Below are 18,398 nucleotides of genomic sequence, written 5' to 3' on the forward strand. Positions count from 1 at the left end.
GAGGGCTGTCTGAGGAGAAGATGAGGGTATACATCCTCGCGGTTGGAAGGTTGTAAATCCTAGCTGCGGGGATCTGCATCGCCGATCGTCATCGACTCTACTTCCCGCTGCGCTACAAGTCGGTAACGAAAAAGATCAAACCATGTATGCAGTCTCCATAGTGGTCCTGGGCTGGTTCGTAGGTCGGATTTTTTTTTGTTTTCTGTCGCGTTACCCTACACGAACTACCTTCGGTACATCAAAACACATAAACTCATAATATAACCGTCATCGAACTTTAAACGTGCGGACCCTACGGGTTCGAGAACTATGTAGACATGACCGAGACACGTCTCCGGTCAATAACCAATAGCGGAACCTAGATGTTCATATTGGCTCCCACATATTCAACAAAGATCTTTATCGGTCAAACCGCATAACAACATACGTTGTTCCCTTTGTCATGGGTATGTTACTTGCCCGAGATTCGATCGTCGGTATCTCAATACCTAGTTCAATCTCGTTACCGGCAAGTCTCTTTACTCGTTCCATAATACATCATCCCGCAACTAACTCATTAGTTGCAATTCTTGCAAGGCTTAAGTGATGTGCATTACCGAGTGGGCCCAGAGATACCTCTTCGACAATCGGAGTGACAAATCCTAATCTCGAAATACGCCAACCCAACAAGTACCTTCGGAGACACCTTTAGAGCACCTTTATAATCACCCAGTTACGTTGTGACATTTGGTAGCACACAAAGTGTTTCTCCGGTAAACGGGAGTTGCATAATCTCATAGTCATAGGAACATGTATAAGTCATGAAGAAAGCAATAGCAACATACTAAACGATCAAGTGCTAAGCTAACGGAATGGGTCAAGTCAATCACATCATTCTCCTAATGATGTGATCCCGTTAATCAAATGACAACTCTTTGTCTATGGCTAGGAAACATAACCATCTTTGATTAACGAGCTAGTCAAGTAGAGGCACACTAGTGACACTCTGTTTGTCTATGTATTCACACATGTATCATGTTTCCGGTTAATACAATTCTAGCATGAATAATAAACATTTATCATGATATAAAGAAATAAATAATAACTTTATTATTGCCTCTAGGGCATATTTCCTTCAGTCTCCCACTTGCACTAGAGTGAATAATCTAGATTACACAGTAATGATTCTAACACCCATGGAGCCTTGGTGCTGATCATGTTTTGCTCGTGGAAGAGGCTTAGTCAACGGGTCTGCAACATTCAGATCCGTATGTATCTTGCAAATCTCTATGTCTCCCACCTGGACTTGATCTCGGATGGAGTTGAAGCGTCTCTTGATGTGCTTGGTTCTCTTGTGAAATCTGGATTCCTTTGCCAAAGCAATTGCACCAGTATTGTCACAAAAGATTTTCATTGGACCCGATGCACTAGGTATGACACCTAGATCGGATATGAACTCCTTCATCCAGACTCCTTCATTTGCTGCTTCCGAAGCAGCTATGTACTCCGCTTCACATGTAGATCCTGCTACGACGCTTTGTTTAGAACTGCACCAACTGACAGCTCCACCGTTCAATAAAAACACGTATCCAGTTTGCGATTTAGAATCGTCCGGATCAGTGTCAAAGCTTGCATCGACGTAACCATTTACGACGAGCTCTTTGTCACCTCCATAAACAAGAAACATATCCTTAGTCCTTTTCAGGTATTTCAGGATGTTCTTGACCGCTGTCCAGTGATCCACTCCTGGATTACTTTGGTACCTCCCTGCTAAACTAATAGCAAGGCACACATCAGGTCTGGTACACAGCATTGCATACATGATAGAGCCTATGGCTGAAGCATAGGGAACATCTTTCATTTTCTCTCTATCTTCTGCAGTGGTCGGGCATTGAGTCTTACTCAACTTCACACCTTGTAACACAGGCAAGAACCCTTTCTTTGCTTGATCCATTTTGAACTTCTTCAAAACTTTGTCAAGGTATGTGCTTTGTGAAAGTCCAATTAAGCATCTTGATCTATCTCTATAGATCTTGATGCCCAATATATAAGCAGCTTCACCGAGGTCTTTCATTGAAAAACTCTTATTCAAATATCCTTTTATGCTATCCAGAAATTCTATATCATTTCCAATCAACAATATGTCATCCACATATAATATCAGAAATGCTACAGATCTCCCACTCACTTTCTTGTAAATATAGGCTTCTCCAAAAGTCTGTATAAAACCATATGCTTTGATCACACTATCAAAACGTTTATTCCAACTCCGAGAGGCTTGCACCAGTCCATAAATGGATTGCTGGAGCTTGAACACTTTGTTAGTTCCCTTTGGATCGACAAAACCTTCCAGTTGCATCATATACAACTCTTCTTCCAGAAATCCATTCAGGAATGGAGTTTTGACATCCATTTGCCAAATTTCATAATCATAAAATGCGGCTATTGCTAACATGATTCGGACAGACTTAAGCATCGCTACGGGTGAGAAGGTCTCATCATAGTCAATCCCTTGAACTTGTCGAAAACCTTTTGCAACAAGTCGAGATTTATAGACAGTAACATTACCGTCAGCGTCAGTCTTCTTCTTGAAGATCCATTTATTCTCAATGGCTTGCCGATCATCGGGTCAACCAAAGTCCATACTTTGTTCTCATACATGGATCCCATCTCAGGTTTCATGGCCTCAAGCCATTTTGCGGAATCTGGGCTCACCATCGCTTCTTCATAGTTCGTAGGTTCGTCATGGTCTAGTAACATAACCTCCAGAACAGGATTACCGTACCACTCTGGTGCGGATCTTACTCTGGTTGACCTACGAGGTTCAGTAACAACTTGATCTGAAGTTTCATGATCATCATCATTAACTTCCTCACTAATTGGTGTAGACGTCACAGGAACCGGTTTCTGTGATGAACTATTTTCCAATAAGGGAGCAGGTATTGTTACCTCATCAAGTTCTACTTTCCTCCCACTCACTTCTTTCGAGATAAACTCCTTCTCTAGAAAGGATCCATTCTTAGCAACGAATGTCTTGCCTTCAGATCTGTGATAGAAGGTGTACCCAACAGTTTCCTTTGGGTATCCTATGAAGACACATTTCTCCGATTTGGGTTCGAGCTTATCAGGTTGAATCTTTTTCACATAAGCATCGCAGCCCCAAACTTTAAGAAACGACAACTTTCGTTTCTTACCAAACCACAGTTCATAAGGCGTCGTCTCAACGGATTTTGATGGTGCCCTATTTAACGTGAATGCGGCCGTCTCTAAAGCATAACCCCAAAACGATAGCGGTAAATCAGTAAGAGACATCATAGACCGCACCATATCTAGTAAAGTACGATTACGACGTTCGGACACACCATTACGCTGTGGTGTTCCGGGTGGCGTGAGTTGCGAAACTATTCCGCATTGTTTCAAATGTAGACCAAACTCGTAACTCAAATATTCTCCTCCACGATCAGATCGCAGAAACTTTATTTTCTTGTTACGATGATTTTCAACTTCACTCTGAAATTCTTTAAACTTTTCAAATGTTTCAGACTTATGTTTCATTAAGTAGATATACCCATATCTGCTTAAATCATCTGTGAAGGTGAGAAAATAACGATACCCGCCGCGAGCCTCAACATTCATTGGACCACATACATCAGTATGTATGATCTCCAACAAATCAGTTGCTCGCTCCATAGTTCCAGAGAACGGCGTTTTATTCATCTTGCCCATGAGGCATGGTTCGCAAGTACCAAGTGATTCATAATCAAGTGATTCCAAAAGTCCATCAGTATGGAGTTTCTTCATGCGCTTTACACCAATATGACCCAAACGGCAGTGCCACAAATAAGTTGCACTATCATTATCAACTCTGCATCTTTTGGCTTCAACACTATGAATATGTGTATCACTACTATCGAGATTCATCAAAAATAGACCACTCTTCAAGGGTGCATGACCATTACTCATATAAATAGAACAACCATTATTCTCAGATTTAAATGAATAACCGTCTCGCATCAAACAAGATCCAGATATAATGTTCATGCTCAACGCTGGCACCAAATAACAATTATTTAGGTCTAAAACTAATCCCGAAGGTAGATGTAGAGGTAGCGTGCCGACGGCGATCACATCGACTTTGGAACCATTTCCCATGCGCATCGTCACCTCGTCCTTAGCCAGTGTTCGCTTAATCCGTAGTCCCTGTTTTGAGTTGCAAATATTAGCAACAGAACCAGTATCAAATACCCAGGTGCTACTCCGAGCTCTGGTAAGGTACACATCAATAACATGTATATCACATATACCTTTGTTCACCTTGCCATCCTTCTTATCCGCCAAATACTTGGGGCATCCGCTTCCAATGACCAGTCTGCTTGCAGTAGAAGCACTCAGTCTCAGGCTTAGGTCTAGACTTGGGTTTCTTCTCTTGAGCAGCAACTTGTTTGCTATTCTTCTTGAAGTTCCCCTTCTTCTTCCCTTTGCCCTTTGAAACTGGTGGTCTTATTGACCATCAACACTTGATGCTCCTTCTTGATTTCTACCTCTGCAGCCTTTAGCATTGCGAAGAGCTCGGGAATCGTCTTATCTATCCCTTGCATGTTATAGTTCATCACGAAGCTCTTGTAGCTTGGTGGCAGTGATTGACGAATTCTGTCAATGACGCTATCATCCGGAAGATTAACTCCCAGTTGAATCAAGTGATTGTTATACCCAGACATTCTGAGTATATGCTCACTGACAGAACTATTCTCCTCCATCTTGCAGCTGTAGAACTTATTGGAGACTTCATATCTCTCAATCCGGGTATTTGCTTGAAATATTAACTTCAACTCCTGGAACATCTCATATGCTCCATGACGTTCAAAACGTCGTTGAAGTCCCGGTTCTAAGCCGTAAAGCATGGCACACTGAACTATCGAGTAGTCATCAGCTTTGCTCTGCCAGACGTTCATAACATCTGGTGTTGCTCCTGCAGCAGGTTTGGCACTTAGCGGTGCTTCCAGGATGTAATTCTTCTGTGCAGCAATGAGGATAATCCTCAAGTTACGGACCCAGTCCGTGTAATTGCTACCATCATCAACTTTGCTTTCTCAAGGAACGCATTAAAATTCAACGGAACAACAGCACGAGCCATCTATCTACAACAAATATAGACATGCAAAATACTATCAGGTACTAAGTTCATGATAAATTTAAGTTCAATTAATCATATTACTTAAGAACTCCCACTTAGATAGACATCCCTCTAATCATCTAAGTGATCACGTGATCCAAATCAACTAAACCATAACCGATCATCATGTGAAATGGAGTAGTTTTCAATGGTGAACATCACTATGTTGATCATATCTACTATATGATTCACGCTCGACCTTTCGGTCTCAGTGTTCCGAGGCCATATCTGCATATGCCAGGCTCGTCAAGTTTAACCTGAGTATTCTGCGTGTGCAAAACTGGCTTGCACCCGTTGTAGATGGACGTAGAGCTTATCACACCCGATCATCACGTGGTGTCTGGGCACGACGAACTTTGGCAACGGTGCATACTCAGGGAGAACACTTATACCTTGATAATTTAGTGAGAGATCATCTTATAATGCTACCGTCAATCAAAGCAAGATAAGATGCATAAAATATAAACATCACGTGCAATCAATATAAGTGATATGATATGGCCATCATCATGTTGTGCTTGTGATCTCCATCTCCGAAGCACCGTCATGATCACCATCGTCACCGGCGCGACACCTTGATCTCCATCGTAGCATCGTTGTCATCTCGCCAACTATTGCTTCTACGACTATCGCTACCGCTTAGTGATAAAGTAAAGCAATTACAGGGCGATTGCATTGCATACAATAAAGCGACAACCATATGGCTCCTACCAGTTGCCGATAACTCGGTTACAAAACATGATCATCTCATACAATAAAATATAGCATCATGCCTTGACCATATCACATCACAACATGCCCTGCAAAAACAAGTTAGACGTCCTCTACTTTGTTGTTGCAAGTTTTACATGGCTGCTACGGGCTGAGCAAGAACCGTTCATACCTACGCATCAAAACCACAACGATAGTTCGTCAAGTTAGTGCTGTTTCAACCTTCTCAAGGACCGGGTGTAGCCACACTCGGTTCAACTAAAGTTGGAGAAACTGACACCCGCCAGCCACCTGTGTGCAAAGCACGTCGGTAGAACCAGTCTCGCGTAAGCGTACGCGTACGCGTAATGTCGGTCCGGGCTGCTTCATCCAACAATACCGCCGAACCAAAGTGTGACATGCTGGTAAGCAGTATGACTTGTATCGCCCACAACTCACTTGTGTTCTACTCGTGCATATAACATCAACGCATAAAACTTGGCTCGGATGCCACTGTTGGGGAACGTAGTAATTTCAAAAAATTTCCTACGCACATGCAAGATCATGGTGATGCATAGCAACGAGAGGGGAGAGTGTATCCACGTACCCTCGTAGACCGAAAGCGGAAGCGTTAGCACAACGCGGTTGATGTAGTCGTACGTCTTCACGATCCGACCGATCAAGTACCGAACGCACGGCGCCTCCGAGTTCAGCACACGTTCAACTCAATGACGTCCCTCGAACTCCGATCCAGCCGAGCTTTGAGGAAGAGTTCCGTCAGCACGACGGCGTGGTGACGATGATGATGTTCTACCGACGCAGGGCTTCGCCTAAGCACCGCTACGATATGACCGAGGTGGATTATGGTGGAGGGGGGCACCGCACACGGCTAAGAGATCCAAGGGATCAATTGTTGTGTCTCTAAGGGGTGCCTCCCTCCCCGTATATAAAGGAGTCCTACTCCCACCGGGAGTAGGACTCCCCCCTTCCATGTTGGAGTAGGAGAGGAGAGGGAAGGAGAGAGAGGGGGAAAGGAAAGGGGGGGCGCCGCCCCCTCATTGTCCAATTCGGACTGGGGGGGGGGGGGGGGGCGCGGCTGCCCCTTGGCCGCCTCTCCTCTTCCACCACTTGGGCCCATTAGGCCCAATAACCTCCGCGGGGTTCCGGTAACCCCCCGGTACTCCGGTATATATCCGATAACCCCCGGAACTATTTCGGTGTCCGAATATAGTCGTCCAATATATCAATCTTCATGTCTCGACCCTTTCGAGACTCCTCGTCATGTCCGTGATCATATCCGGGACTCCGAACTACCTTCGGTACATCAAAACACATAAACTCATAATATAACCGTCATCGAACTTTAAGCGTGCGGACCCTACGGGTTCGAGAACTATGTGGACATGACCGAGACACATCTCCGGTCAATAACCAATAGCGGAACCTGGATGTTCATATTGGCTCCCACATATTCTACAAAGATCTTTATTGGTCAAACCGCATAACAACATACGTTGTTCCCTTTGTCATCGGTATGTTACTTACCCGAGATTCGATCGTCGGTATCTCAATACCTAGTTCAATCTCATTACCGACAAGTCTCTTTACTCGTTCCATAATACATCATCCCGCAACTAACTCATTAGTCGCAATGTTTGCAAGGCTTAAGTGATGTGCATTACCGAGTGGGCCCAGAGATACCTCTCCGACAATCGGAGTGACAAATCCTAATCTCGAAATACGCCAACCCAACAAGTACCTTCGGAGACACCTGTAGAGCACCTTTATAATCACCCAGTTACGTTGTGACGTTTGGTAGCACACAAAGTGTTCCTCCGGTAAACGGGAGTTGCATAATCTCATAGTCATAGGAACATGTATAAGTCATGAAGAAAGCAATAGCAACATACTAAACGATCAAGTGCTAAGTTAACGGAATGGGTCAAGTCAATCACATCATTCTCCTAATGATGTGATCCTGTTAATCAAATGACAACTCTTTGTCTATGGCTAGGAAACATAACCATCTTTGATTCACGATAGAGGCATACTAGTGACACTCTGTTTGTCTATGTATTCACACATGTATCATGTTTCCGGTTAATACAATTCTAGCATGAATAATAAACATTTATCATGATATAAGGAAATAAATAGTAACTTTATTATTGCCTCTAGGGCATATTTCCTTCAGCTGGCCCCTGTTGTATCATATTTCTCTAAAAATGAGCCATCAATACTCTTTACCTTTTCAGCCCCAAGCACCATATGGGCAAGCTCGTCATTTTTTTTTGAGGTTAAGCTCATCGTATTTTAAGATCCAAATGTTGAAGCATGTTCTCAATATCATCATCAATCCAATTGTCTCATCAGCCGCCACCATTGCTAGGGTTTTTGTCGAGAAGATCCCCATGAGAATCGATCGACTTCGTATCAATACCAAGGCTGGGAAGACATGCCCGCTACCCCATTGTTTAACCTAAGAGAGGGAATGGAGAGACGGTAGATATTACCGGTAGAAACTCTTGCCGGTGAGCGAGTCGCTGTCGGAGTATAATAAATAAACCCTAACAGGCTAACACGAGGGTGCGTATTGCTGCCATTTTATTCTACAAATCTGTATATGCACTATATTTACATTACCAATATTCGCTCCGTTCACAAATATTAGATGTTTTATTTTTTCTTCTGAATTGAATGTATGTATACACACTTCAATGTGTTTGTTCATTCATTTTATTCCGTATGTATTATGTAATCCATATTAAAATATTTAAAACATCTTATACTCCCTCCAATCCGATAAACCATCAAAATGGTCCATACGGAGGGAGTATTTGTGGAGGCGGTACTTTGGTAGACTTGGATAAATCGCAAAAATGGTCCATTTCTTATTTGAATCTCGGGAACAGAGGAGCCAATCCCCAACCCCTGTGCCATGCAGCAGCGCGCTCCCGCCGAGCGCTCGACAGCGGCGTCCCTGCACGCGCACGTCCTCCACCTCCACCAATGCGGCGGCGCCGGCAACCTCCTCCGCCGCGCCCACGCGGCCGCCCTGACATCCGGCGCGCTCGCCGCGTCCCTGCCCCTCGCGGGCGCGCTCATTCTCTCCTACGCCGCGGTCGCCGACCTGCCCTCCTCGCGCCGCCTCCTCCTCCACCACCCGCTCCGCCTCCGCTCCGCCTTCCTCTGGAACTCGCTCTCCCGCGCGCTCTCCTCGGCCTCCCTCCCCGCCGAGGCCCTGCGCGTCTACAACCTCATGCTCCGCTCCGCCGTCAGCCCGGACGACCGCACCTTCCCCTTCGCCCTCCACGCCGCCGCGGCCGCCGCCGGCGACGGCGCGCACGCGGCCAAGGGCCTCGAGCTCCACGCCGCTGCGCTCCGGAGCGGCCACCTCGCCGACGTCTTCGCGGGCAACACGCTCGTCTCTTTCTACGCCGCCTGTGGCTCCGCCCCTGACGCGCGCAGGGCGTTCGATGAAATGCCCGCCCTGGACGTCGTCTCCTGGAACTCCCTGGTGTCCGCGTTCTTGGCCAACAGGATGTTCGATGATGCGAGGCGGGCGTTGGTCGGTATGATGGGGAGCGGGGTCCCTGTGAGTGTGGCGAGCTTGGTCTCGGTCGTGCCTGCTTGTGGTGTCGAGCAGGAGCAGGGGTTTGGGTTGGCTCTCCATGGACTCGCGCTGAAAGCCGGGCTGGACTCCGTGGTTAATCTTGGAAATGCATTGGTTGATATGTACGGGAAATTTTGTCAAGTGGAGGCATCGATGCAGGTGTTTGAAGTAATGCCAGAGAGAAATGAGGTTTCTTGGAATTCTGCCATAGGTTGTTTTCTTAACTCAGGGCTTTATGGAGATGTGCTGGCCATGTTTAGGGAAATGTCAGAGCGTGGAGTCATGCCAGGGTCTATCACATTATCAAGTTTGCTGCCTGCTTTGGTTGAGCTTGGTTATTTTGATCTGGGGAGGGAGGTACATGGGTATAGTATAAAGAGAGCAATGGACTCAGATATTTTTGTTGCCAATTCACTTGTGGATATGTATGCCAAACTTGGTTCTCTGGAGAAAGCCTGCACTGTCTTTGAAAAGATTGAGGTACCCAATGTGGTGTCATGGAATGCAATGATCGCTAATCTTGTGCAGAATGGAGCTGAGACTGAGGCATTCCGTCTTGTTATCAAGATGCAAAAGGATGGGGAACAGCCAAATTCGATAACCCTGGTGAATGTACTTCCAGCTTGTTCAAGGATGTCCTCTCTAAAGACAGGGAAACAGATCCATGCATGGTCGATCCGTACAGGATTAATTTTTGACTTATTCATATCGAATGCTTTGATTGATATGTACGCGAAGTGTGGGCAGCTGAGTTTGGCGCAAAATATTTTTGACCTGTCAGAGAAGGATGATGTGTCATACAACGCGTTGCTTCTGGGTTATTCTCAGAGTCCATGGAGTTTTGAATCTCTTAATCTATTTAAGGAGATAAGGTCTGCGGGAATCGAGTATGATGCTATTTCTTTCATGGGTGCTCTGACTGCATGTACCAATTTATGTGCATTTAAACAAGGGAAAGAAATTCATGGTGTTTTAGTACGGAGATTACAAAGTAATCATCCCTTTCTGGCTAATTCACTGCTAGGTTTGTATACTAAAGGTGGAATGCTTGACACTGCAACAAAGATCTTCAATAGGATTACAGAGAAGGATGTTGCTTCATGGAATACCATGATCATGGGATACGGAATGCACGGCCAAATTGATGTTGCTTTCCATTTGTTTGATCTGATGAAGGATGATGGTGTTGATTATGATCATGTGTCTTACATCGCAGTGTTGTCGGCATGCAGCCACGGCGGGCTTGTTGAGAAAGGAAAAGAGTACTTCAGTCAAATGCGTGCCCAAAATTTAGAGCCACAACAAATGCATTATGCTTGCATGGTTGATCTTCTTGGGCGTACTGGACAACTGACTGAATCTGTTGAACTAATCCAAGACATGCCTTTTCATGCCAATTCCGATGTGTGGGGAGCACTGCTTGGGGCTTGCCGAATACATGGAAACATTGAAGTAGCACAATATGCAGCAGAACATTTGTTTGAGTTGAAGCCAGAGCATTCGGGTTACTACACACTGCTGATAAACATGTACGCTGAGGCTGGTAGGTGGAATGAAGCAAACAAGATTAGAAAATTAATGAAATCCAGGAAGGTACAGAAAAATCCAGCCTATAGCTGGGTACAGAGTGGCAACAAGCTACAAGCTTTTCTTGTGGGGAATGGTTAGCTCTGCCGTGATAAGTTTAAATTGACTGGCAATATAACAGATGGTGAACTTATATGGTGGTACGGAGTCTTCCACTAGGAATGAATTGTATATAGCACCATAATATTGCATGTTCACCAAATCTGATAAGTATTGTCACTGTAATAGTGAAGGAATGCGATGAGGAGTGCAATGACTTTTAGAAGACCGTAGTCGTCGATGGCTGCACCGTATGACCTGACAAGAATCACATAAAGATGAGCAATATTACTTGGCACTACTGCTGTCTACATATCTTTGCTAATGGAGTTTAGCCTAGTAATGGAAGAGAAGGTAATAATTCTTAGACAATTTGTCTCTCTATATAAATAACTTTGAGCATTTCTGAAGTTCTGTCCAGCTGTTTGTGTCCATCCAGTCATTGGCATACCCAATGTATTCTCTGCATAGTGACGTACCTTTTGCCAGTTCCCCAACTTTGAATAGTAAATGCGATGGGGATAAGCAAGAAGATAATCCTGATGTGCTAATAGAACAGATGTGTAGAGGCTGAGATAATCCTGATAAGCAAGAAAATAATACTGATGTGCTAATCCTCAACTCTGCTTATTGTAAATGCTTCATTGGAAGTAGATTTGGGGAACTTACTATATTAAGAGCCCGTTCGGCAGTCATCCGGCTCCGTAGAATATGGGAGTGCACGGAGCGCCAGTTTGTCAACTCTGAAAAATTAGGCGGCGGGCCGCTCCGCTCCGGCCGCTCCAGGAGCGGAGCTGCGGAGCGGAGAGCTACCGAACAGGGCCTAAATAAGGAATTTAACTCTCGATCATATTTACTGAATTATGGAAATGCTGCACTAAAGTTACTGAAACTTCATATTGGGTTATTTGATCTTGAGCTAAATGATTTCGAGTCTCAGTTAAGATTGCTTCAAATATTAAGATTTTGAATATTTTAGAGATATATAATTTTTTTTAATTATCTCAATTGCTCATCAGATTGTTTCTTCTGCGTGTAACTGAAGCATCAACTGGAAAAAGCCGATATTATTGTTAAAATATTTGAGATCTGTCTCACAAGAAATGATGAACGGTCATGTTACTATATGCATTGAATAGGAAATGTTGGGACTTTGCTGTCATGACTGGCTTATTCGTTTGCAGATGATGAACATGGTTCTGCCTTCGTTGTCTTGGGAGTTGGGAGTCAAGCATGTGTTTTTCACTAAATGTTTTGTCGTATGTTATTGTCAGCAGCTAGTAGTTTTTCATTATATTTCTAAAAATCTGAACGCCACCTATTTGAGTGATCGTTGAATGATTCCTTTGCGATTGAAATAATAATATTAAGTGCTTATATACTTGTGTGAGAAGCCCTTTATTAAACTTTGCATGGGTTTGAGATATGCCAGGATCAGCCATGCACCTCTTTCACTGCCGTCTAATATGATGCATAAAACGAGTTGTACTTTACTTGGTGCACAAAAATGAGCAGTACTAAGTGTCCAATTATTGTATGAATGTGCTAGAAACCTTCTAAAGTTCTGCTGATAACTTTATTCTAAGTGGTAGATAGAACTGATTATTTCTCTTCAGAGGAAATTGCACTCAGACTCCCGGAATACATGGTCATTTGGTTTATAAAGGCATGGGTTTAACCAACACTCACTCACATGTATTTTTAGTTTACTCCGGTTGTAGCTTGGGTCCGAACGTGTCGAAGATGTTGCCGATCACACAGCTTCCACCCAGTGATAGCCATGAGGAAGGCGAGACATGATCATGGAGCAAACCAAAGAGTGACAGCCTGACAGATCCTGCAAGGTGCAGTAACAGATGATACGGACATGGCAGCTCAGGCGCTTGATAGGGAGACATCTCAAGGTAACAAACTCTAATTGAAAGAGTGGGAATGGATGAGTGGAGAGTCATCTTTGTCTTGTTTCTGTTAATTTCCAGATATTGCCAAGGAGTTTGAAGCAATCTCTAATTGAAAGAGTGGGAATGGATGAGTGGAGTTCCATTTGATAGGGATCTATATAGGGTAAATACTCCAGACTCGAGTAATTCCTCTCATTTCAGGTCCAATCGGCATCCTCTTCTGCAATTTAGAGTTTCTTGGACGCCTTGTTTGAATAAATCATCAGGCAGCTGTTTATAGTATGTAGTATATGAATGCCTTTGCATGATTATTCGCATTGGCGAATGCGGCAAATCTTTGAAAAGTATGCAACTCGATCTGCTTTTATATTGTTAGATTCGTAAGTGTCTCTACTCTATACTATTGTATGCTAGAATGTTCTAGCAAATAAAATGATCCTGATCCTTTCAGTTTCTTTTCACCGTGGTTTTTAATTAACTGTTTTAACTTATAACCATGTTTATTGAAACTATGCAAACACATTAGTCTAATTCTCAACTTGAATGGTGTTCTATTAAGAAGACGAACAGTTGGGTTAACATTCTTCTGATATGGTTGCAGGATCAGCTTATCTGAACAGTTGTTGGTTGCTTTCTTGACGAATGTTGATCTTCGGGTAGTGGCATATTCTCTGATGACTACTCATGTCTGGTGATCATCGAAAGCGAACATATGTCAGTTGAACTTTCCTCTGGAAACATCTCCTGTAACAAGCCATTCCTAGGGCAATTCTCTTTTGGCGCTGAACATTTAACACAGTGACTGTTATGTAGTTCTTCTGGAACCTCCCTTGGCACTGAACATTTCAGACAGTGACTGTTTTGTAGTTTTTCTGGGAAATCTCCTTTGGCAAAACCTACCGATATTTTGGGAAAATCTCCTTTTGGCAGAACCGACCTATAGTTTAGCTAATCTCCTTTGACAAAAGTACCTATAGTTCTTCTGATATCCTTCGTTACATATGCTGTTACTTCTAATAGTCCAGGGAGCCGCTTATCTGGGAGCTCAACGCATTTTCCTCGAGTCGGATTGCCAGACAATGGTTTCGGTGCTGAAGGGCCGCGACTATGCTGCTGCTGAGCTTGGCGTTCTCTTCAGGGAAGCAAGGAGCTTATGCCATGCATCTTTCGAATCCTATGATTTCAAGTACTGTAAACATGATTGTAATATGGTAGCTCATGCCTTGGCACAGTTTGGCCTGTCGGCTGATGCGCCCTTCTCTGTCTGGGCTGTGGATGCCCCTGATTTTTTTCGGTCCTGGTGAACACTGATATGGTGCACCAGGTTTAATGGAATAGATGCTATTCCTCTAAAAAAAAAATTCCGCTCCCTGGACAATTCCCCTTTGGCATTGGCTTTAGCCATAGATTGATATCTTGGCACATCTCCTTCGATTTTAGGTTTAGCTTCAATCTTGTGTGGGCAAATCTCTTGTACTGCATCAGGGATTTCTTTTGCATTGGCACTCAAGCGTGTGGCCATACACATTGGTCCAAACGTTAACTTGCTGTCCAAAGACTGTTCTTTAGTTTATCACATTATCACATAGCACAGCTTATTACAAAAATGTGGGAATGGATTTAATCTAATTGTTATTAACAATATTGGTCGTTTTGTATCACATGAAAATGACAAAGTGTGATGTTGCAGGGTTTGTAAGGAGTTATTTGTTTGTGACTGACTCAGACTGTGAGTCATACACCGGAATGAGTGACAGTGAGGACCAAGAAGAATCTGAAGCTTGGACGGTAGCATCGGTAAGATTGATTATTTTCTTACATCTGAAAGAGGGGGTTTCCTGATAAGGGCATAGTCTGCCCTGTGTCTGATCCCTCAGGTCAGTTGGGCCGCATTGTTGGGGTTGAAATGCTTGTGCACCAATCAGCTTTCAATAGTAAGATCGTCTGTCTCTGGTTGACTGCGTGGTTATGGGGCCAGGGATTGGACGGGCGCTCACCGTTGTGTTCAGTGATGGGGTGAAGTGTGAAAGGCTGTTAAGTGTTAAGGAACTCTGAGGTACTGAAGCACATTCGTCCGATCATCTTTCAAGATGCACCTTATTTACACTATCCAAGTCAACGTGTGAGGATTGTCCATCCCACCGCGTGAAGTCAGCAACATGGTTGTCTGGATCATGAAGGGCAAGTCGAGATGACGGTGTCGTATCATGTATTGGATGGTACTGCTGGGTGAGGTATGTTTCTTAGGGACGATGGTGGCTCTGTAATCTTCAGTTCTTGTCGCCATCTTTACAATTGGTCAGATGTACTTGAAGCTGAACTCATGTCAATGAAAGAAGGCTCTCCAGTTGTGCAATCAGCCTATTGATATTGAATCAGTTGTCAAAGTATGCTTTTATTATCAGAGAGATCAATATCAATCTGGGGATGCGATTCTTGCATTACTCGTATTGGTTGGAGCAGAAATAGGGCTAGTCATTTCATGGCAATTTTGGTAGGTTGCATGACCGAACAGCTCTTTGGCTATGCTTTGGCCCAGATGATTATGGAAATTGTTGGACGAGATTGTAACACTTAATTTTGAGTAATGCAAGAATTAGTTCTGCCAAAAAAGCATGAACTCTATCAAGTTGAAACTTTCATCTAGATACCACATGTACCATACGAACCATTTTTTAGCTGTGAAATGTGGCAAATTAATTATATTATTATTTTCTATTTTATCTCAAAACTGATAATGTATATTCGTGACGCAGCGTATAGCTCTTCATATCCCACCGTGGTAGTCCCGAATTTGTCGTCATACAAAGAAGCAACCCCGAATAGTTTTTTTCTTTTTGAGGGAAGCAAGTCTTTATTGCCCAAAGATCACAGAGTTTGAAATACAAAAAGAATCGTGGGGTTGTCCGAGCCAAACATGGCGGCCCTGATCTAAAGATTGAGAGTACTTGGCTAACGAATGAGCTTTGAAATTAGAAGCTCGACCTTCAAAAATAGAGGTACAGTCAAAGTTTTCTGCTCTAAGCTTGATTTTGCTTATAATCTGACCAAAGCTTCCATTGCAACCCTTTCGTCATACAAAGAAGCAACCCCGAATAGTTAAAATGCATTATTCTCTGATCCAACAGAGCTCATGCAGTAATGTACTACCTCCGTTCCTAAATATTATAAGTTTTTTTTAGAGATTTCATTACTAACCATGTACGGAGTAAAAATGAGTGAATCTATAATTTAAAACATATCTATATACACCCGTACGTAGTTCGCAGTGGAATCTCGTCAGAGATAACAATACATCCGTTTTCATCTTCAAAGGCGTTTGTCCAGAACAAACATGAAAGCAGGAAACCAAGTAACCAACCAGCTAGGCAGCTACTAGCATATCTTGATCCGAATCAGGCCGCTCCGATCAATCTTGCACCGAGGTGGCCGCCGCCGCGCGCGCCATGACCGCCGGGAGGCTCGTGATGTGCTGCAGCAGAAACGTCATCTCCTCCTCCTCGTCGTCCTCCTCCTCCATGAAGTCGCCGCCGTTGCTTCCGCTGCTGCTGGTGGTGCTATCGTAGTGCACGACGTGCTCGTCCTCTCCAAGAAACTGCAGAAAGTTGGCCAGGACGTCCCCCTCCAGCCACTTGACGCCGGGAAGCGGCGCGGCCTTCGCCGCCGCCTCCTCTAGGAACTGCAGGTACTCGGCGAGGACGTCCCCCTCCAGCCAGGCCACCGGGAGCGGCTTCGGCGCGCCGACGATCTGGACGTACTCCAGGGTCTCCATGTCGCCGGCCGGCTGGCTCTTCTCGCTGGCTACCCCTCGTCTGATCGTCTCCCGTATGCAGACGGAGGAGAAGCTAGGTGTTTGTGCGTGCGTGGAGAATACAGAATTAAGCTAGGTGTTTGTGCGTCCCATTGAGATTATATAGAGCGGCCGAAACGCGACTTCCTCCGGCTCCGACACCAGCTCGGCACCAAACCGTCAAGCAGCATATCTGAAATGTAGTCGGGGTTCCTATTCCTAGTCGGACTCGAATTGAAAGGGAGAGATCAAGATTTTCCTAGTCTCATTAACAAGCTAGGTCGGTCGCCCTGCCGTGTCGTCCAAGCCGCGCGTCTCCCTACATAACGTAGGTATGTGCCTATATAAATTATCCTAAAATCTAAAAAATGGCCGCGCGCTGTTTTGATGAACCGAGCGGCCGGCTCCTGGCCACTCGCTTTCGTGCATACGTAGTCCCAGATGTCACATGGTCTGAATCGTATAGAATTGTTTTGGACTGTTGCGCTCTCATATAATGGACCAAGGAATATAATTAGAAGGAAAGGTAGCCCGTGATATCCATTCATGTGACTGATTTAGCTACCTTTTACAACAATTCAAAAAGTCATAACTTTTTAACCGCGCGTCGGAATTCAGATCCGTTTTCACTGTTGGAACCCTCGCGACGAGATCTTCAAAACTAGATGAATTTTTTATGCCAACTTGGATGCTATATGGTTCAACTTTAGTATTGCGTTGTGCAATTTTTGTACTACATGGTGTAACTTTTTTCAAAACAAAATTTTGGAGCTGCATGATTTAACTTCCTATGTGGTTGCAACCTAGCAACCATGACAACCTGATTTGCAACTAGTCTACTGCTCTGGTCAACTACCTAGTAGTAGATGTGCAACCACGACAACTTTGATGTTTAGTTGCACACACATTGATGTTTAGTTGGCAGGACACTAGTTGCTCAGTTGGCTTGTAATTTAGTCTAGTTGCACACACATTGATGTTTAGTTGGCAGGACACTAGTTGCACACATATGCTCAGTTGGTGCGCCAATGTAGTCTAGTTGCACACACATTGATGTTTAGTTGGCAGGACTATTGGCACACACATATGCTTAGTTGGCGCGGCAATCTAGTCTAGTTGCACACACATTGATGTTTAATTGGCAGGAAGACTAGTTCGTCGAAACATCCCCATGCGGGATCTACTTTTGAAGAGCACGTCGCGAGGGTTTCAATGGTGAAAACGGATCTGAATTTCGACATGTCGTTTAGAAGATATGTCTTTTATAATTTTGAAAACCAAAAAATAATGCACAAGGAGCAGCCGATCGATCCATACCGATCCAGACCGATCTTGGTTTCGATACAGTCCGAGAGATCCTTCTCAAGCTGCCGATCAGGGACGTGAGCCGCTGCCGCTGCGTCTCCAGGCTCTGGCGCGATGTCGTCGCCGACCCCACTTTCCGCAAACTCCACGCCGAGGCCGAGGTCGCCGCCAAAGTCCCCGTCGCGTCGGAGGCCTTGCTTGTCATGGAGACCCGCGAGGATTGCAAGCCCGACGAGGCCAGTTTCTTCTGCGTCTCCTCGTCCAAGACAACGCCCATGCCCCACCGGGTCGTCATCCCCAGTGGCTACGGCCTCTCCAGCG

At 44.5% G+C, this 18,398-nt stretch overlaps 1 protein-coding gene across 8 annotated transcripts; it reads left to right on the forward strand.

Annotated features, from left to right (window-relative positions):
* Positions 1 to 8,758: 8,758 nt before the first annotated feature.
* On the forward strand, positions 8,759 to 15,670 carry LOC123055151 (pentatricopeptide repeat-containing protein At1g18485). Of its 8 annotated transcripts, XM_044479110.1 has the most exons (6): positions 8,759 to 11,435; positions 12,101 to 12,985; positions 13,061 to 13,145; positions 13,584 to 13,696; positions 14,673 to 14,779; positions 14,860 to 15,669. In XM_044479110.1, the coding sequence occupies exon 1, from the start codon at positions 8,781 to 8,783 to the stop codon at positions 11,121 to 11,123; it is 2,343 nt and encodes a 780-aa protein (XP_044335045.1). In that variant the 5' UTR covers positions 8,759 to 8,780; the 3' UTR covers positions 11,124 to 11,435; positions 12,101 to 12,985; positions 13,061 to 13,145; positions 13,584 to 13,696; positions 14,673 to 14,779; positions 14,860 to 15,669. The 8 variants fall into 8 exon arrangements, with proteins under 8 accessions (XP_044335045.1, XP_044335044.1, XP_044335048.1 ...); XM_044479109.1 differs by having other exon boundaries at positions 14,673 to 15,670; XM_044479113.1 differs by lacking the exons at positions 14,673 to 14,779; positions 14,860 to 15,669 and having other exon boundaries at positions 8,759 to 11,182; positions 11,271 to 11,435; positions 13,584 to 14,360.
* Positions 15,671 to 18,398: the final 2,728 nt, after the last annotated feature.

The sequence above is a fragment of the Triticum aestivum genome, chromosome 2D (assembly GCF_018294505.1).
Source record: "Triticum aestivum cultivar Chinese Spring chromosome 2D, IWGSC CS RefSeq v2.1, whole genome shotgun sequence".
In the NCBI taxonomy this organism is placed as follows: Eukaryota; Viridiplantae; Streptophyta; class Magnoliopsida; order Poales; family Poaceae; genus Triticum; species Triticum aestivum.

What these genes read in the sequence shown, in the direction of transcription:
- LOC123055151 (XM_044479109.1), top strand. Translation starts at nt 8,781, where the DNA reads ATGCAGCAGCGCGCTCCCGCCGAGCGCTCGACAGCGGCGTCCCTGCAC.